The sequence below is a fragment of the Rhipicephalus sanguineus genome, unplaced genomic scaffold, assembly GCF_013339695.2.
Source record: "Rhipicephalus sanguineus isolate Rsan-2018 unplaced genomic scaffold, BIME_Rsan_1.4 Seq900, whole genome shotgun sequence".
In the NCBI taxonomy this organism is placed as follows: domain Eukaryota; kingdom Metazoa; phylum Arthropoda; class Arachnida; order Ixodida; family Ixodidae; genus Rhipicephalus; species Rhipicephalus sanguineus.
Window position 1 is genome coordinate 1 of NW_023616249.1, and position 21,147 is coordinate 21,147.

A 21,147-nucleotide genomic window follows, 5' to 3' on the forward strand; every position below is an offset into this window, starting at 1 on the left:
ACGGAATCAGTATTATTCAGATGATTAAAAAGATTAGAGGATGTTAATACAGAAGAGGAGGTCCCTAAGTCAAAGGCAGCAATGAGGCCTCATTTACAAACTATACCTAAATAATAGGTTACAGCAGTTGACATATATAGAGTACAATGAACAATAGCTGTTTTTCAGCATTTAAAGGGCCCTGCAACACTTTTTCAGCATGGTCAGAAAACGCTGCCGATCGGTAGTCGAGGCTCCCGAGAACACGCGAGCCAAACATGATAGCGTAGCACGCGGCTTGGGATTTACAATAAATTCTCAGTCAGCTAAAAAGCACTTCCTCTTCTCTCAGCAAAATGACACTTACGGAGTCACTGCCACTGACCACATCATTGGCTTATTTGAACATGGTGGACTCGGTAGTTACTGCGGCCACCGCGAGAAGCCGTCACTTGCCCGTGCGCACGATCGCATTGAAAGTGCGCCACGCGTTTGAAGAAAAAAAAGGAAAAACTGCTCAAGGTCATGAGGCGTGCGCAATGTACCTTCTTCCCGCATGCCACTCCTCCCAGCTTAGCTTCCAGTGCTTTCGTCCGAACGAGGGAATAGAGAAAGCAACTGCAGCGTGCGACAAATCTTTGTAACTCCACTCGTCCTGGACGGATCCTAAAAATTTTTGCACTGTTCGGTTCGTGAGGCAATAAGTTCCTTTAGTAAAGCCATTCCATGGCTACTAGGAAAGGTGTTGCAGAGCCCTATTAACTATAATTATGGCATAGAAAGAGATGATTTTATTGCTTCGACAATGCAAATTAGATGCGATGGAATTACTGCACTGGAAAAACAGCCAACTCTGCTTATGTGGTTATATACATCCCTCTCTCGGACTACCCAAGACACTGCATTCATAACGCTCACTGGCAGAAGGCATTATCTTGGGCTGGGCAGTCACGGATGGATAATTAAAGAAGGTCCATAATTAATATTTCACCAGACACTCCTGTATTCACCTGGAAAGAATTTCACTCAAGCTTTGTAAGAATTAAATCTCGATATAACGAAGTATTTCACAACTTCGCGTTCATAGAACACCATGCATCTTGAATCTCAATATAGCGAAGCATGTTTTTCTGTGATTTCAATATAATGAAATTTCAGCCCTGCACCAGAGGAATTCTGAGGCAATAAGTTGAAAGTTTTGCTGAAGCCAGTGGTCATATGGTCGAGTTGCATGTGGTTTTCTTAAATGCTTATGTAGGCCCAACGCATGGGCGTTTAGCCTGGTGGTTGAGACACTTGCCTTTGAAGCATGGAGGCCTGGGTTCAACACCAGCCCTGCCAAGCAAACTTCTTTCGTTCTCTACAATCAGTTCTTTACAGCGATGATCGTCTTACGTGACTGAGCGGCGGACAGTTTTCTTGTTGAGTCTGCATAGAAGTTCTCACGCATTTGCATTTAGAAAACAAAGACCTCACCTGGAGTCCTTGTCATCCCTGTGCCAGACATAGCAGTGATGCCTTCGCTGTGCCTCCTTGAGTTCTTTCACGATGGCTAGAAACCTGCAGGACACATCAATCCAGGATAGCGGTCTTCAATCGCCTAGCATTTGCAAACAGCCCTACCTAACCATAGGTGCATCCAGAGATTGCATCAAATGCGTTTATTTTGCAAAAAACTGCACATGCCACGAGCCATACCTGTCGAAGCTGTGACAGCTAAAAGTTGCGTTTGGCAGAGCTCCGTGACAAGATTCACTATTGATGGTTTGTTAGGCAGTTCGTAAGCCCTCGCATAGCTGCAAATTGATAAAAATTTGGTAGGCAACTCAATGACAGGAATGAGACAGAATGGAGACAACTTGCTCATGCACTTCCTGAAATACAGTCATCTATTCAAAGCTATGCAAAATAAACACAGCATACAGTAAAACCTCGTTAATTCGAAGGCCTCGGGACCGAGAAAAATATCCCAATTAAGCGGGATTCCCAATTATCCGAAACAACGCGAAATCAAAGAAATCAGCCAGAAAACGTGATGTACGGAAGTCACACCTTTATTGTGGCAAATCAGCCTACTTGGAGAAAAATTCCTCCATGCGTGACTGACGCGTTCGGTAGTTCCCAGCACTGAAAGTCATATTTTCCAGCCTGTCAATGAGGCGCAGCATCTCAGCCTCGCCGCCGTTGCACTCGACGAAGCTGCGCACAACACTCAAGGCATCGATGACATCCGCCAAAGGGGGTGCTCGGGAGGGCTCGTCATCGCTGTCAACATTAGAGGCCGAATCGGTCGATCTCGCAGCTATCTCGCTGTCGATGTCGGCGTAACACGTCTGCACTGTGCACTCGACATTTGCGTACTCGGAGAATCCGATTGGAGTGCACTCCTCGTCCGCGTGCAAAGCCTCATATCGAGCGCAGAGAGTCTCCCCTTCTTCATCAAACGGGCAAGTGACAGCGGTGACAGCAAACTCAGCGGAGGTTGCCTCTTCTCGTTTTCGACGCCGTCGACTTGCTGGCCTCTTCAATTAAGCACACCTTTTCGTGCAGGGACAAGCTCTTGTACTTCGGCATCTTCCTTCCAAGCACACCTCAATCAACTAATTCACAGGGAAGACACTCAAGTGGAGACAGGAGACAAATGGAGCAGTCGCACCGAATCGCACAATGCTCGCCAGCCGACATCCAAATGGCACAAAGACTCCACAAAACATTCACTTCGCTAGAGTGGCTAACATCGCTGTTGAGATGATGATGATCATGATCGCAACCGCACGCATCGCCGCCTGGCAATTGCTAAAACATGGCGTCTACGACGCATTTCCGGTAAAAAAAACATGGCCTTCTAGATCCGTACATAAAAAAAAAAAAATTGCATGTTTTAGTTACAGCCTCCGAGATTCGCAACACCCTTTGCATATCTTGGAAGTCGCGGCCAAGTGTGCCAATTAACTGGGAAGTCGCAGACTGGCCGCACCAATTATCCGGTTAAATTTACATGTAAAAATTTGGGACTGCGCAAATAATACAAATTATCCGGGATTCCCAATTAACCGAGTACAAATTACCGAGGTTTTACTGTATTAGAATAATCGCGTCTCCGGAGTGCAATTTGGGTGCTTTCCTCTCTTTTTTTTTATACTTTTGTTCCCTGTCCCTTTAAAGAAGTTAATTTAAATTGATCACAGCGGCATTCATATGCCCATGGGTTTTGACAGGAGTCAAGAACAACTTGACAGCGCTCAACACAACAGTTAGAAAATTTTATACAATTTACACGCTACTGTATGCACTGTACAGGAGGTGACAGATCAAGCAAGGCAGGCAAGCACCCATAACATGATCACTAGGTAAACAAATATAAGGACGAGAAAGCGGCAAGCAAGCGAAGTGGCAACTGCACGCACCTCTCCAGCAGGCTACACAGCATGACCTTGGCAAGTTCTGCGGGGGACAGGCCGACAAACCGGCAGAACGAGAAGCCGCTCGCGGGCCGTCCCTCTGCTGAGAAACGCAAGGAAATAAAGAAAACAGTGGATGGCCTGTGTTAGTCTCGACATCATGGTGCCACTGCCGCACGCGGTGCACGTTCCTCCGTGCCACGCACTCACCCTGCTTGAAGATGGAGTGGTGTACGTGGCTCGGGTGGAAGACATTGGGCCACCACCGGCTGTGGTGATCGTTCCAGCCACTCAGGACACCTGCGCAAGTGAGCATCACGCATGTGACCAAGTGACACTATTGCCACGTGCACTTATTCCTTCATTTCTGGCGTGATCTGGCTTCACCCATATAATGGATATAACGAATTATCGGTTATAACGAAGTAAATGAAAAAGAGCCTTGGTAATAGACACAGTGGTTCGAATATACACTTATAACGAATTTCCGGATATAGCGAAGTTATTTTCGTTTCAAGTGCGACTTTGTTATAACGAGGTTTAAGTGTAGTTGATGCCTGACGTCCCTGCTCGCAGTCGTCATTGTACAGCGAGTGCTGCTTGTACTTTGAGTCTTTCTTCTACTGGACACAAGTTCACTCAATAAAGCGTTTCATCTTTACCAACTGCATCCTGCTTTCTCACCGTCACAACCATGTGACACCACAATTAGGCTGAAGAGAGCAAGAAACAAGGGACAGAGGCGAGAGCAGATGACAAGAGCTCAGTTTCGGCTTTGTTATATAATACCATCTCACCCTGTATTCGATACTTTTGTAGAGACTTGTGGGATGCTTCAGCCCCATCAACTTACCTTGAGAGAACAGAAATCGAGACAGCTCGAATGTGGAGCCCTTCATGTGGTACGGGGACCGGACCTCTCTCCTCTCGAACAGGTCAGGATGGTTGCAGACCTGCAAACATCAAATCTCTCCGTTAACACGAAAAAAAAAAAAAAAACAGTCAGTGCAGCGCTAATTTCTGATCTCTCCTTCCCCTCTCTTCGATCGACAATTTGAAAAAGTCTGCAAGTCTGCTTCCTTGCAAGCTCTTTTTTTTTCCTAGCCAGAATCTCCTTCACAGACCACATTTTTCTCACTCTTCGTGCTTTTCCCTCACCCCATCCCAGTAAAAGTGCCCCCCCCCCCCAATGACTGCTTCCCCAATCACCATACATAGGCTGGGGAGGCATGACCATAGGTCGGCAAACTCACTCATACTCAGTCAGACTCAGATCGAGCTGTGAGTCTTAATCTGAGTGAGTTCAGTTGAGGAATATTTTAGTGAGTCTGAGTCCGAGTGAGTCCGGTGGGGAAAAATTTTGGTGAGTCTGACTCCGTGTGAGTCCGGTTTAGGAAAGCTTTGGTGAGTCTGAGTCCGAGTGAGCCCTAAGCGGAAAATACATTATTTGAGTGAGTCTAAGTGAGCTCCACTTTTTACGCCAACCTATGGGCATGACTATCCTGTAGTACTTCTACAATGAAGCTGTCTATGGCTAAGTTCTGGCAGATCACATCTGTGGGACAAGACGACATGTAGAACAACAATTCTCGCCCCTCGCCACCGCCTCTTTCACAAGTGTCGCGATACTTGGCAGTGGCACTCCTCGCCAATCACTGTGCCTCTTTGTCTCGTGACACATAGACAGCACTAGCGCCGTTATGAGCAGTTGCCCTTGGGGAACGGATGCGTGACGTTCACTTGGAGGAAGAGCGGCAATTGAAGGAGTGCGAACGCGTACAGGAGCGTGACTTGGCACGAAAACGACGTAGAGCCACTGCCCCAGAACGTGCCGCCACATTTGCTGCCAGTGCTTTGAGTTCCACCGCATCGAATAGCTGTGACTTCCACGCGGAAGAAGAGCGGCTCGCCCACCTCGAGAACCGATGTGAGCAAAAGCATTGGTGCGACCGTTGCCGCCGGCGGGTGAATACGACTGACGACGATTGGGCCATTGAAGCGCAACGCAAGCGCAATGCACGCTGCCACAACTGCAAAACGTCGCAACGTTTCCCCGGGATAGCACTGAGGTTTCAACTCACTATACCAACGTTCCCCATAGTAAAGCCATCGTAGTAGAGTATGGTGACTATGCTGCACTAGGCGACTATGGTGTATAGTCACAGCTTTACTGTGACTGTGCACCATAGTCTTTTTTCTTTTTTTTTTTTCAGAAAGCGTTTGTGGTGTTTGCATGCATTCATTAGAATGGGGAGGGGGGGGGGCCAGAAAGAGTGAGAGAAGTGGTCTGTGAACGAGAATTTTCGGTTAGAGGAAACCCTTGCAGGAAAGCCAACTTAGGCTTTTGCACATCGTCAACTGCAGCATCATGGCAGGCGACAATGTTCTCGTCTACCTTTCGGAACTGCATGACGAGGTTCATGAGCGAGGAGGTGGCCGACTGCGCCTGAGAGGAGGCGGCGCCCGACGACTGCATCAGGTCCTCGATGGAGATCTTGTTGCGGAGGCCCTGGTAGAGGGCCTTCTGGCGCTGCGCCAGCCAGCAGTACACCTGCACCTCAATCTGCAAAGACGGGAAACAAGAGCGGTATCAGTTTCATCAGTCTCAATACCGCTGCATCGATGATGTGGTAAACACTGAGGCAACAGCATCTGAGCAACCTCAACTGTCAACTGAAGCAATATCGGCGTGACCAACCTTATTGCTCAGCCCACCCTGGAACAATAATTGCGATGAAATTGGCATTTCTTGAACGATGCAGAAGCCGCTGACACCCTGTTTGGCGTAATCTGGGACAATGATGTTTTGTAAATCTTCACAGAAGATTAAAGTAGCTTACACAAAATTAAAGACCATAGGAGATCAACATGGGCGTAATACTTGAAATAAAAACGCAAGAAAATATAGCTGAACTAAAATTACCATGAACAGCTTCCTGATGGAGGTAACCTACACAGTAAAATAGACTGGTATGTTTCTCGGGGGCCACCAGAAAAAGAACACGATATGGGGGAAACCTAACATTAGATAGCAATTGCATGAAATAAGTCTGGAGTGTTATTGGCACTCCAGAGTGTCAGTGTCAGAAAAACATAAAGGAACAATTCAACAAGGCATTACTGCACCTCCGGCCTGCAGGTATTTTGGTAAAATCCTTATAAAGCTTAACTGTTTCGTGGTTTCCGGGATCTGAAAATTATTGCGCCCGGTCAAACGCATGCGTGCCACACGGCCTGCGCTCACTCGACAAGACGCTGCACAGGCAACACCGGTCTCCGAACTGACCTTGTCCGAGAGCTCGTTCTCGACGTCCTTCTTGATGCGGCGCAGCATGAAGGGCTTGAGGATCATGTGCAGGCGCGACAGGTGCTTCTCGTCGATGGTGGACTTGTTCTCGGCGTGGCTCTCGATGTCCCGCGAGAACCACTCGTTGAACTCCTCGTGCGAGTCGAACAGCGTTGGCATGATGAAGTGGAGCAGCGCCCACAGCTGCATTGAGAAACTTACTTCTGGAGTTGTTACGCGCCAAAACCATGCCACAATTATGAGGCACACTGTAGTGGGACAAACTTTAGATTAAATTTGACAAGCTAGAGTTCCTCTAACAAGTACCTAAATCAAAGTGCACAAACGCTTTTCCATTTCAGCCTCATTAAAGCGCGACCGCCGTGTCTGGGAAATATACTCATGTCGTCAAGCTTAGCAGACGACAGACACTTACTACCAATCATGAACTGGTAAATGTCCTGGCTGCTCAACATTACTTTACTTACTGCAAACTGCAAAACACGGTAGAGAACACATGGTAGCAGTAGAGATGCAATCATAGACATGAACAACAATAAGGTCATAGGTTATAGGTCTAGAAGGTAACCTATAGGTCATAGGTCTAGAAGTGTTTCTACACATACAGAGGAGTAACTACACAGCACAGAGGCAGGGTTGACCTTGGTCCATTAACGTTACAAAAAGCGCGAGTGCAAGCTACTGACCTCGGCCATGGTGTTCTGGATCGGTGTACCCGTGAGGAGTAGACGGTTGCGGCAGTGGAACGACAGCAGGATCTTCCACCGGACACTGTGCCACAGAATAACAATAGTCCATGATTGGCTAGGGCTGCTTTTCCATTGGCACCACCACTGTTTTTTCCTTTTTTTTTTCGAAGTGGTGGCTGTGAGTCTTACCCAACGTCAGCGTGCCTTACCACAAACTCCCATTAGATAAGCCCTGTAAGCCAAATTCAGGATATACTGAAGAATGCAGGACATTCGTTTGGTTGTCCCATAGACTCATGTAAAAAAAATGAAATATGGTAATATGAATTGCTTCGTGGTTGAGATAAACTTTTGTGGTTAGTTAAGACGGTCATGTTAAGGATGCAGTCCTAATCATGATTGTGTCCCCGACCATTGCAATGCATTGGGACAGTCATAATCACATAGTCGCGACTTGTGGTCACGGTAAAGACGCAGTCATAACCCAGACTGTGTCCCGGCCATTGCAACGCATCCTAACTAGTCATAACCATACAGTTGTGAATCATAACATAGTCACGAGTCTGAACTTGTGACATAGGTGGTTTTTCTCTGTTTACATTCAAGCCAAGTTTATGTCGATGCCGCGGATTTCGTGTATTGTACTTCGATACGCTGCACACGCATTAATACTGATTTTAAGTATGTTCTTAGCTACATCCGTCATTGATATATTCTAGATGATGCGCGTGTGCCCAGACAGACCGATCGTACAAGTTAACTCACCTTTAAAATTTTGTGTCGGTACTGAGAGAGAGCCCATTAAGTGAGAAAAGGTATTTCACCTGGAGGTGCTCTTGATGGCCTGTGCCTCATCAAGCACATGTACTGCCAGTGGATGCGCTGGAAGTACTTGACGTCCTGCACCACCAGCTGGTACGAGGTGACCACCACGTGGAACGAGGCCCGCTCCGCGCCCAGCTGGTGCATGCCGTTCCAGAACTGGCGCAGCACCTTCCGGTCGCTCGTGTTGCCCAGTACGGCACCACCTGGCGCAATGACAAAGCAGCCTTCTTTTTAAAACTCTGGTGAAATAGCCGCGCAAGCCGGTATGTTTTTATAGAGGGAAAGTCAAAGTGCAAACGACACAAATGTAATGAAATAAAAAAGGAGACAATGACACACTGACAGGAGTTTGCGACGAGAAAAAACGCACAAGTGAGAAAAACACACAAGTCAAACCAGGGGCCATATTCTGAGACGGTCACTACTGGGGATATCGCCAAAAAGGTCACTTTCAGTTTAGCACTTATTATAGAAAGGCAAAAAAGCAAAATGCTTCCACTCATTCGACACATGAGATTCTCTGTTAAGAAAGGAAACACTGACAACCACCCGTTTGTAGCGCTAGCCACAAGGACATCCATACGGACTTCTCAGAAAGGAAGCTCTTAGTTGCCGAAAAATTCGTCCTCGTCCGGGGATCGAACCCGGGACCAACGTCTTTCGGGGGGCTCGCTCTACCAATTGAGCTAACCAGGATGCTAGCCACTGGCGCAGCGAGGGCGAATTCATCAACTCGAAGACATATGAACACATACTACTGCAATGATATAGGAAAATGGACCGAAAAAGATTGAAAGCCTACTAAGCAGGCATAATCTGCATAATATTTAACTAACACGCCGGAGCAACCGGAGGCACAACTCGCCGGCTCGGACCCCAGGTGATGAAGGACTCCTCTGGGTCATGTCCAGCTGGTGGCCGAAGCTAGTGGAGCCCTGGACTTGGGGCCCCAACCGTCAAGCTCCCGACCCCATATCCTCCTTTCCCCAATTCGATAATGTTGCATTTTTCCTCTTACAATCGCTCGAGGATCCAGTTTAATGAGATCCTCTCGTATGGTATTCGCATGCTCCCAACATTGCCACGTTAAAGGAGCACTAAAGAAAACAATTCTTATGGTGTTAGTCAACTGCCCTTCACAATACCAAAAGCACAACTCTTGGCGCAAGAAGACCTATGGTAAGCAAGAAAACACACAAGAATTTAAAAAGGAAGCCTTGACCCTCATTTTCTGTTCTATTAATGCACCCATAATGGGGAAGTTAATGACAGCAAAGTGTTTTGAAGAATAATTTGTCAGTCTAAAGGAATTCGTTGCTTGACTTTAGTGTCCTTTTGAAGCGTACCAAGCTAGTGCTGACTGTTCCACTTACCCTGAACCTGGGAACAAACTTGGTCAGTTCCTGCTGCCAATTGTGCAACGTGGACGCCGGGGCAATGACTAGGAATGGACCCCAGATGTTCTGAACCTGTGGGCAGTGCACACGCAAAATTAATTACATCAAAATTCGGAGCCTAACATACCAAAACCACGACCCAGTTACAAGGCACCCGTAACTGGGTACCTGGTAACTACATTCATAATAAAAATTGTAATTCGTAATTACAATTACAAAATGAGTTCATTGTAGTACTGTTGCAGTCTTGCACTTTGGGATATTCGTCTGTATACTTTTATATCTTGTAATTAATATGCCATGTTATAATTTTAATGGACACCAGTTGACCCTTTAGGTGTCGGGCATTTCTACAAAGTGCAACACAAATTCAGCTTCGAGTCTAACTAAAATACTCCTGGCTTTATTTTAAATACAAATGTTACTTACTGATGATTTGTTGCTGCACATTTTCATCTAATCTTTTAGCTTGAGAATTTGTACGAATATTAGGGCCGGATACTCGCACATCATCGAGTCCTAAACTTAGCAAGGTAAGTTAGGCACCGGCTACTTTATGAGGAATTGGCGTCACAAGTTGCAGTTGGTGCGAAGTCAATTTTGTCTGTGATATTGCACATTGCGGATAAAAAAAAAAAACTTCTTCACAAATCCAAAACATTCTTTTTTTCGCGACTATCTGGCATCTCCGCAACCACAATACAGTAGACTCCCGTTAAGACGAACTCGAAGGGACCACGGTCATCTGTTCGTCTTATCAGGAGTTCGGCTTATCAGAAGTGCCCCCAAAAAGAGAGATGCTAACGTGCCAAGTGCATCCAAATATGTTACTTGAAAACACTGAAAGGAGTAGACTTACAATGGGGGCGAAAAGACAAGAAAAAGTATTTATTTGGCTCATCTAGATAAAAACTATGCCTTCAAGCAGAGTGTTTACACGAATCTTACGAGCACCCGATTTCGCGTGTTCAAAAATAAAAATGCTCATGAAGATATTTGCTACCACATTTTAATGATAAAACTAGGGGTGTGCGAATATTCGAAATTTCGAATATTTTTCGAATAGTGTTTGCTATTCGATTCGATTTGCACTGAAATTTTACTATTCGAACTTCCCAAAGACAAATGCGGTCAACGTCCGATTGAAAGTGACCCCTTCAGATTTTCAATATGCTTCACCTCATTACACTCTCGTATTGCGGCAAAGCTGCCTTTCAAGGTCCGTTACGGTCGAATTTAGCCAAGAGAGAGTCAACGTCCGTTTGGAAGTGGTCCCTAGATTTTCAATATGCTTCACCTCATCACATCCCCGTATTGCGGTAAAGCTGCCTTTCAAGCTCCGCTACGGTCGCAAATGTATTAACTCAAGAAAACGCTGGTTCCAATATGGAGGTGAAAGATGTGGCAGAGTTGGGGGCTCAATTAATGCTGTTTTGGACCTGAAATTTGGGCAGGAAGTCTGAAAAATCGGACGCCAAAGCTTTTTAGCATCCAAAATTTCAGATGTTCTATATATCGACGTCTACAAGGCAGATTTGGAACTCCAGACTTGAAGGGAGCACACCCTTGTCTGCCACATCAGTTGGCCTTCACAGAAGTTGAAAGAGAAGGAGAGGCTGAGGAAATGGCAATCTCTGCCTATCACGTGTAAAGTGTTGTCGGCAACACCTTGGTTGCACCAAATCATGTACATAAATGCAATTCGGCCTCTACATTGCCTCATTCTTGATAAGAAAGACAACTATGAAATATGACCCCACCAGCGCTTCATCAACCTCGCAAAAAGAAACACTTTCATGTTGCTATCTCACAAGAACATACTTAAGGATTCACTGCAACATTTTCTGTAATTTCACTTCGAATTATTCGAAAAATGTTTGAGAAATATTCGAAAATTATTCGAAATTATTCGATTCGATTCGCACTCAATCTTTATTATTCGAATTCGCTTCGCACCCAAAATTTTGCTATTCGCACAGCTCTAGATAAAACTGTAACACGCTCCTATGTTGACGATTAGAAAAAATTGAGGCAAGCACAATTTTCCTTCAAGGAATGTAAAATTTATTGTCCTGGCAGTTCGTTTTCTTCTGTGAGCCTGTTTTGCCGACTCTAAGATCACTTCTGGATACACCTCGGTCGCGTGCTGTTTGCCTTGACAAAGTCATTATACGCTGAGTTGCTTAAGAAAGTCTGCAAGGTTTTCTTCGATTTCCGGATATTTTCCCGTTTTCGGCCCGCAGTAACTTTTCCTGATCCACGTGCAGCTGAAGACATCCCATCGGGCTACTCACGGTCACAAGCCCCGCCACGAAAAAGACGCGACGCAGATATATTCGCTGTTCAAAATAGCCTTCCTTTGTCATGCGCTTCCATAATCAAAATGGCTCATCACAATTTGCACTTCACTGGGAACAGATACAACGCGAACCAACGCGAATTATTAACCACAAAATACATGTGCTCGGCCGCCATTGTGTGATGGCGATGACAATGCACCTGACCCCTCTGACGGGAGTGCGCCGCGATCGTGGTTTCGGTTTCGTACTCGATTGTAATGCACAGACCATTTTTGTTCCTGTTGTCGCTTTCTTTTTTTTCTTTTTTCCCACTCCCCTTGCGACAGACGGAGGGGCCCCAAGCTCTTGTGCTCTTCTGTTCTCCTTTGTACTCCAGCTGGGAACCGGAAGAACGGGGGGGGGGGGAATACAAAAGGACGCAATGGCTTGGGGGTCCAAGTTGTAAATCCCCCACTCTTTTTGTTGCTTTCTTTGCTGATAAAGCCAAACCTCCCCCACCCACAGGTTGGGGGTGAGAGGGGATACCGGCTTTATCCGCTGACTGGTCTTCTTTGTTTATCTCGCGCCCTCCGCGTCGCGATTTGCTTTGCGTCTTTGCTCCAGGAAGCGCTTTTCTTCACCTTTTTTGCTTTTTCTCGGTCGCCTGAATGCCCCACCAAGACTGCAGTGTTCGTTTCGCAGAATCGCTAGCGTTGTTGATCACCGCGAAAGTTCGTCTTAACAGAAGAGTACAGTTGGGCGGTTCGTCTAAAGCGAATTTTTTTTGCATTGAGTCTATGGGAAACCAAACAAATGGTCCCGTGTTGTTCGGTATAAGCGAGAATTCGTCTTAACCGAGTTCGTCTTAACGGGAGTTCACTGTACATGTTTAGAGCCACGTGCAGGATGGTACTGATCGTAACAACCAACATTTCAAGAAATCTGAGTCATTATGATCAATACTGTGTTGGTCCCACCTTTTTCGTTTTATCGTAGCCGAAGTATTCTCTAGAGAAACAATGCAAAGGCAACTATCTTGCATATCTACTTCGTTTTTATCTGATAATTCACTACAATGAGGGTCGACTGTATTCGCGCAATCTAAGAACTGCAGCAAACGGGCGAGAACTAACCTCAGCCAGTGCGGCCAGGAAGGCGATGGTCTGTACAGTCTTGCCGAGGCCCATTTCGTCGGCAAGGATTCCGTTTATGCCCTTGTCGTAGAGGCTGTACAACCAGTTCATGCCCTGTTCACGTAACCAAAGAGGGAGATGTCAATTAACTTGGCAGGTGGTTTCACAATGAAAAATGCGGGCAGCTTGCACTAGCGGTGCAAGGCTGGACTAAGAGGGGAGCTTGTGGCCGACCTAGATTATTAGCAAGGTCTTAATTAGCGGGGTCCTAATTAGTGTGGTGTTAACACAGTATTAATGAAGTGATCATAATTAACAAGGTGTTAATTAACACAGTTCTAATTAACACTACCTTAATTAGTGATCCTGGTTAGCACGGTCTTAATTAGCAAGGTCCTCTCCTGTTCCTGTCTGCTTCTTTCCCTCCTTTCTATTTCATTTATCTGTTCTGTGCTTCTCTTTTGTTTTCTTCAGAAGGCACACGCACTGAAGAAATGCCTACACTGCGCATTCATCGTGTCAACCTCAATGGATGTGCTGGCCACAGGCCTTACTATCCACCAACTTACTAGGCGATACCGAAAAATGCACTGTAACTGTACTCATTTCTCAAATTTACGTCGCCAAGAGCAAACTGTCTTTATCAACCAAGAAAAGGACGAATAGAGCGCGTGCTGGCCGAGTTATTGCATTGGACGTACTAGGTGCAGCTTAGTTTCCTGGTCACACGAAATGGCAGAACTAAAAGCTTAAATAGCCTCCACTGGTAACAGTAAAGATTGGAAGAAATTAGGCTGTTCAGCTTAAACACTAACATGACAAAGCAATGCACAAGCTACGAGAGACATTGTGGAGGGAACAAGCTATCGGTTTAGGTCATCATCATCAGGATGACCATGCAGGGCAAAGGCCTCTCCCATGTTTTGCCAATCATCCCGGTCCTGTGCTTGCTGCGGACATGTTATCGCCGCAAACTTCCTAATCTCATCCGTCTACCTCTCCGTCCGCCTCCCCACATTTGTCTTCGCTTATAATCTAGCTGTTACTCTAATGACCAGCGGTCATCTTGCCTTCACGCTACGTGCTCTGCCCATGCCCATTTCTTCTTCTTGATTTCAACTTATATGTTCTTAACACCCGTTTGTTCCTTGACCCATTCTGCTTTTGTCTTGTCTTTTAAGGTTACACTTATCACTTTTCTTTCCACGGGTCGCTGTGAAAGAAAATGATAGTAACCTTAAAGAACAAGAAGAGGGCAGGTTTAGGCACACAAGCATTTTTGAAATTGGCCCTATTAGAGCAAAGCTATTGAGGCCCGGCATGGAACCCACAACCTTCCAGTATGCAGCTGAACGAACGCAGTCAGCAACTCCCAACACCCTTCCGCACTCAAGTTGATCAGTGGAGAGTGAGTAGATTAGCAAACAAGTTAGCGAAAAATTGATCATTGGTTAGTGAAACATATTAGTGAACAGGTGAGTGAACAATCTGATCAGTGGATAGCAAACAGATTCGAACAACTGGATCAGCAGATAGTGATTAGATAAGTTAACAAGTTTGTGAACAAAATAGCGAAAAGGTTGGTGAACAAGCTGATCATTCGATAGTGAACAGCTTAGGAATGCCGCATTGGACAGAGTTTGCCTCAAACATCTCCAGAAAGGCAAACTGGTGGAAATGCCACAGACTGCAGCATTGCATCAAGGCAAAAAAAAAAAGTTTACAAAAGGAAAATGAACCCATGTCTTAATCACCGTTCTCTAAATGCTAAAAACGATTACCACAATACAGGCACCAAGGCTCTCCCCAAGCATACCTTGAGTTGATAGCTCTTTAGCTTTCCTTCAAACATGTGCGGCTGTGAGAGGTCTTCCGTGGCCAGGTTCGGGTCAGCCGTCACTCTGAAGTCATCATTCACTAAAAACACAGAAGATAGCCAGCTGTTCTTTATTGCACGAATGCATCGAACACTACCGCATAAAATGTAACCTTGGTATGGTCCAAAACTGTCATTCTAAACGGAAAATTGGATAAATTATCAACCAGCGCAGAGTAGTGCGGACATCACTTTTCCCACGACTGTTTGCATAATGACTGCTACTGTCATTAAAAGGACACTAAGTGAAACAATAAATCGGTTTAGACTGATAAATTGTGCTCTGAGAACTCTAATGTTGTTGGTTTCACCATCACTGATGTATTAAAAGAGGAAAAAAGGTCAAAGATTAATTTTTAAATTTCGCGTCAAAATTTCCATGAGTGACGTCATGGATTTCAGTGCATTTTTCGTATTTTGCCAACACTGGCTCAACAAAATTTCTGTAAACTTAAGGGGAGACCCTGCTTCAGATACACATTTCTTTATTTTTGAGTAGATTTTTAGGAAACTTTCGCAGCTTATGTACCTTTATGTCCTGATTTCGAATAAGCAATCATTTTTCCAGTACACTCAAACCTCGTTATAACGAACGCAAATATAACGAATTATCGGTTATAACGAAGTAAATGAAGAATAGTCTTGTCATAGCTACAGTGTTACAAATAAACGTTTATAACGAATTTTCAAATATAACGAAGTTATTTTCGTGGCAGATGTGACTTTGTTATAATGAGGTTTGAGTAGAACTTGCTGTTTTTAAAATATCAAATACTTCATGAATACTGTTTAGCAGCAAAGTTTATTTAGAAACTGGGTGAGTTATAAAGCAAATGAGCATATTGCAATAACCTGGAATGAATACTGTATGCAGTAAAACAAGAATGGATATTCTAGGCCCATTTGAACAAAAGTTATGGTATGTTGAACACTCCCAGCTTGATCCCAGTTTGGCACAGCTTGACACCGCACAATGTTCAGAGTTCCATAACTTTTGTTTCTAATGGGTTTAGAACCTCCATTCTTGTTTTGCTGCGTGCAGTATTCATTCCAGGTCATTGTGATATGCTGATTTGCTTTATAACTCACAGTTTAGTAACTAATCTTGCTCCTAACAATAAAAAACTAATACTTTCAAAACAACATATTGTATTGTATTAGGACAATAATTGCATGTTTGAAATCAGCACATAAAAATATATAAGCCGTGAAAGTTTCATAACGATATGCTCGAAAATGGAAAACATGTTTCTGAAGCAGGGTCGCCCCTTGGTATGTTAAATCGATGGCCCACCTCAGAAGACAATTTACTTCATTTTTACTGATTCTACGTAGGACCTAAAAGATGCCATTAAATCTATGACGTCACAACTTTGCTGTGGGAATTTCAAGATGGCGTCGCCACCCGCATTTTCCTTTTGCACGTTTTCTCGCTTACCAAGCTCTCCTTGTGGCAAGCTGGGTTATTTTGGAATTGAGAACTTACTAATATGAGAAAAATCGTTTTCGTTTTTGGAGTCCCTTTAAGGGGAGAAGCAGGTCCTTTTTTTATTTCTTCTGTTAGTTGGGTGAACTGAGTGAAATTTAACAAATTTATTCATTTTTTTTTCCTGCAGATTCTAAACCTATACTTAGATTTTGGTAGCTGCATTAGAACAAAAGATGCGCAATTTCTAAAGCATATTTTGCCGGGGATTTTTGGCAACTTTGCTTTGCCAAACACAAAAAGAAAGTATGTGGCAAGACCGCCAAAGAGCTGGTCCAGCCGGTGACGCTAATCTGATTGTTTTCAACGAAATTTGAATGCAAGATAAATAGACGCAAATATGAGTGAAATGTTTTTGCTGCATACTATTTCTGATCATCGAAAATTATAATTTGGTGAACAACATTACAAGAAATAAATAGCATCGGCGGCTAAACCAGCTTCCTGGCAATCTTGTCACATACTTTGTGTTTGACAAAGAAAAGTTGCCAAAAATCCCCGTAAGAAATATGCTTAAATATGCGTTAGAAATTGCATATCCCTTGTTCTAACGCAGCTATTAAAATCTACTTAGAGATCTCGAATCTGCGGAAAAAAATTGAATAAGTGTATCAAATTTCATGCCATTCACCCAACATTAAAAAAAAAAAAAAATTTTTTAAGACCCACGTCTCCCCTGAACAGGCACAGGCCCTAAACCTCCCTAAACTCTCAAAGCATTTCACGCATGGTCAAATTCGTCGACGGCAAATGAGTTTACAAAAGTAACCTGCCGCACGAAACTCTATTGAGTGATCGAGGTGAAAAGCTTTGCACATGCGTTGCCCAATCAATGAAATCAATTTTGTTCCCCAGTTTAAATGCTAGATGGTCATTTTGGGCTAAAAGTTACATACGTAGCTCGACATACGAACTACAAACTACGTGTGAAATTACTTTTGTATCTTAATGTACACAGTTTGACATATGCAGCTTGATGCATGTAGCTTTATAACATGGCCACTTAGCCATGATAGAAATAAAGCTTTAAAGAAAAATCTATAACAGCAACACAAACTCACGATCGTTCTGCGTCGACGCTACCTTCCTCGTCGGCGCCTTCAGAGACTTGACCTCCGCATCAAATCCTTCGGTCTGCAACACGGCAACAGTGGCGGTGTAAGTGACAAAAAAATGTTTACTTTGTCATAACAAGGATTCAAAAACACAGTTCTACAGGAATATCAATTAATCCATTATATCCAATACTTCGTTGTGACCTGTTTCATAGCAGCAAGGTTTCAGTGCACTAAGTATAGGTTTCCGTTGCATTTGAAAGTTCGAAAAATAATTTTCTCGCGGACCAGTCCGGAGCTTTGTGACTATGGCTAGGAAATGGAGTGTTACAAAACAGCCCACACTGTCTGCCACAGAGCAATGGCTCTGAGAAGGTCGACATAATAATTTCTTTTCGCTTTATGACTTAAGGGGCCATCATTCGTGTTTCTCAGAGCGCGTTTCCTCCAATGCTCAAAGACCACCTGCCGCGAACAGTGGCACAAATACCTTTCGGCAGATATCACTTGGCTGTTCCAACCCACTGTTCCAAGCAGCACAAATAGTTTTTATTTGTTCTTTTTATTTAACTGTATTCATTTTTTCTTCTTATGCTTCTTTCTTTCTCTTTTCTACTTTTCTTTTCGATCCAATAATGTACTCACGATTCAATGCTGTCAAGTGGAATCACAATAAGACAATAAGTAGTTAAATAAACAATAAAAACATGATTTGTAATCTCGACCGGCGTTGACAGTGAAGGTTACAAAGTTTCTATTTTAAAAGTTTGTGAGTTTCCCAAAGTTTACATGTTTACAAAGATTACAAAACTTCTTTCTGTACTGTTTGTCAAAATGAAAATTTTTAGGGTAGAAAATTGGGCCAGTCAGTACAGATCTATCCAATAACCAAATTAACATACAGACTGTTCATTTTTAAGTCTGAGTGCTAATTTGGAGCTCGAAATGATGAAAAACTTTTTGAAGTTTTTCATCATGAAGAACGAGTACAAACCATGACTCAACATGGGCATCGCAAGGCTGCTTACCTTAGCCTGGTGTGCCCTGTATGCTTCCTCTGCATTGTGCAAAGCCTGCGCCTTCACGACTTCCTTATCTGCAAGCGGCAAGATGAGACACGAATAAAGCGGTTGATAATGTGGAACAAACAGCAATTATCAACAGTGACGTAATAAAGCATAGAATCTTAAAGGGTCCATAAACCACTACTAATAATTTCTTATCATTTCAAGTAAACACGCGCATCGAGTTCAGAATGTCGTCACGCCATAAAATAATAATAAAAAAAACAATCCCTTGTCCTTTCCGGGCCTTTCGGTACATAAAAGCTTGTTAATTCGGATTTCACGGGACCAGGAAAAATGTCCGAATTATCGAAAGTAGCAAGAAAACAACAAACAAGTGTCTATTATATGAATGCATTTTCATTTTCTCTATGAATACCTAAGTCCAGCACTTAGAAGAGATGTGTAAAAGCCGCAATTTTCGTCACTCGCGACTTTGTTCACAATGTGACCGCGGCTCAAGATCCCCGCGTCATAAGCAGAAATCCACTCTGAACCCATCCCTTACTACGTAGCGCCAACACCAACACCCCCACACACACGAGACGATAATTTTTCGCCGAAGAAATGACCGGCAACTGTTCATTCATCTACCAGAATGTCGCAAGCTAGCTTTATGCCAGCATGCAGACCGCGGGCTGAAGTTCTTCATCTTCAGCAGCTTCCACCCTGTTTTAGTTTTGTGGCATTGCGCGGGCGCTACCCAAAGTCAAGATGAAGCTGCTGAGTGCCGCATCCGCTGTGGACTAGACTGTCGACGCTAAAGGCACGATCACAGCATCCACGCAGTTCTGGAGGCACGCGTGCGTCCTACACTCAGAGTCGAAGGGACAATACTGAGCACCGCATCTGCTGTTGAATAAACCTGGCCTACTAACCCACAATCATGGATGGCAACTACGCAACTCTGAAGGCATGCGGCGAAAACGAAACTACTGCTTGCGGCAGCTTTGACCCCAGTTGCTATCGATGCGATCGTAGATAGCGCCCATGCAGTTTGCGTGCGCCGAGCAAAAGTTTGGCGCAGCCACTGAAGCCTTGGACATCAAGAACGCGATGGTTAATGGTGACCATGCCTTTCTGAAGGCCTACAGCTGTTTCGATTGTTCGGAAAGGCCGTTTTCACTTCTTTGCGTCGCACATCGCCGGCGCTTCGAGTTTGGTGCGCTCCTAGGATCGTCCGAATTAACCGGGATGCAGCCAAATATGACCAAATTAACAAGAGTTTGATGCCATTAAACAATAGGTATGCTTGCCGAGACCAGAGAACACATCCCAATTATCCAATTTTCCTAATTAACGGGGATCGAAATAATGAGCTTTTACTGTATCCCCAGCGTCGGCCATGACGTCACCACACTTGTCAGGTCATGTCAGCAACAAGAAGAGCCTGTTTGCCTGCTCACCAGCATACGGGCTCACCACCCCTCACAAGGCGAGGAGCACTCGGGCAGGAGGAGAGACGAGTCGACGATTGGAGCATAGCGAAGGATACAGCAAAACAAGCGAGGGCCACTTTTGGATCATCAAACGCGTGTAACTCCGCTATTACGAGACTGTTTTGAAAATTTCTCACGGCTACGTGCTAGTCGATGACTTGTGCAGAAACTGCAACACCACAAATAAATTTAGATCTCTGGGTGGTTTAGGGGCTCTGTAAGTGCTAAAACCATCGTTACATTACAAGGCATGTCATAGTTGAAGATTCTGGGTCAATTATGACCACCTGGGGTTCTTTAACCTCTTAATTGTTTTGATACACGAATCGTTCTCCCTAAAATGACTACCTTTTAAAATCAAAACACGTTAAAAAGAAATACCGACAAATCTGGAGCCAACACTGTGTCAAGCCAGCCATCACAACTCACCGTAATCATCATCCTCTGCGTCCAGGAGTGAGCTGGAGCGAGAACACGATGCTGACTCGTCAAGGTTCTGAAGAATCTCGTCCTGACGGAGATCGGGGCCCCCGCCAGATATCTTGCGGCTCATGAAATGAGCGTACAGCTCCGTCTGTGGTAAACCAGGATTGATTGATTGATTGAGTTAGTGGCTGGCCAGCTCAGTTCAACATCTCACAACAGTGCAGAGGCCATCACGTACATCACACTGGGCCTGTGTCAAAGGAATTGCTAGGCAAAGCTGCAGTTTAGTGCCGAGCCTCTGGGTCAGCAATGCTGTTTGTGGCATCAGATTCTTCGTCTAGGTAATAATGAAAGCAAGTGCTTTGGGGTCATTCCACGCGAAATGTCCCAGCCATTTTGGCAACCATCTCAAATGCATTTTAAAAAATATAATTAATAGTGTCGGTTTATTGTATTGAAAACGGTGAATTGCTAGAATATTTCAGGGAGAAAAATTGTCTTGGTCGCATAGCAGCCCTCAGAATTTCTCGAAATGTTATCTAAGTGATCTTGATCAGAAAATTTATTCTGAGTATTGTTTTTCGTTTTAATAACAAACTTGGTTTAAATATCAAACAAAAACATTTGTGTAAGGAGTTTGAAGCCCAATAATATTACTGCAATTTTTCTGCCATACACACCCTCCAGAAATTTCACCAGAACATTCTGTTTCTGAGAAATGTTTCTGTATTCTATATTATATGTTTCGACATTCTGCAAAATTTGGAAGGCTCCCACATGACCACAAGATG

At 44.3% G+C, this 21,147-nt stretch overlaps 1 protein-coding gene across 1 annotated transcript in view; it reads right to left on the minus strand.

The window, feature by feature from the left end:
• Positions 1-1,436: 1,436 nt before the first annotated feature.
• The window catches only part of LOC119378629 (chromatin-remodeling ATPase INO80-like), a 37,142-nt gene continuing 17,431 nt past the window's right edge, over positions 1,437-21,147 (minus strand). Inside the window, 16 exon segments of the mRNA XM_049411784.1 lie at positions 1,437-1,539; positions 3,387-3,483; positions 3,591-3,680; positions 4,234-4,333; positions 5,776-5,943; positions 6,667-6,870; positions 7,374-7,458; positions 8,201-8,237; positions 8,240-8,389; positions 8,392-8,404; positions 9,575-9,670; positions 13,011-13,124; positions 14,827-14,927; positions 17,434-17,506; positions 18,456-18,523; positions 20,360-20,504. Coding sequence (XP_049267741.1) covers positions 1,452-1,539; positions 3,387-3,483; positions 3,591-3,680; positions 4,234-4,333; positions 5,776-5,943; positions 6,667-6,870; positions 7,374-7,458; positions 8,201-8,237; positions 8,240-8,389; positions 8,392-8,404; positions 9,575-9,670; positions 13,011-13,124; positions 14,827-14,927; positions 17,434-17,506; positions 18,456-18,523; positions 20,360-20,504 — 1,629 coding nt within the window. The 3' untranslated portion in view covers positions 1,437-1,451.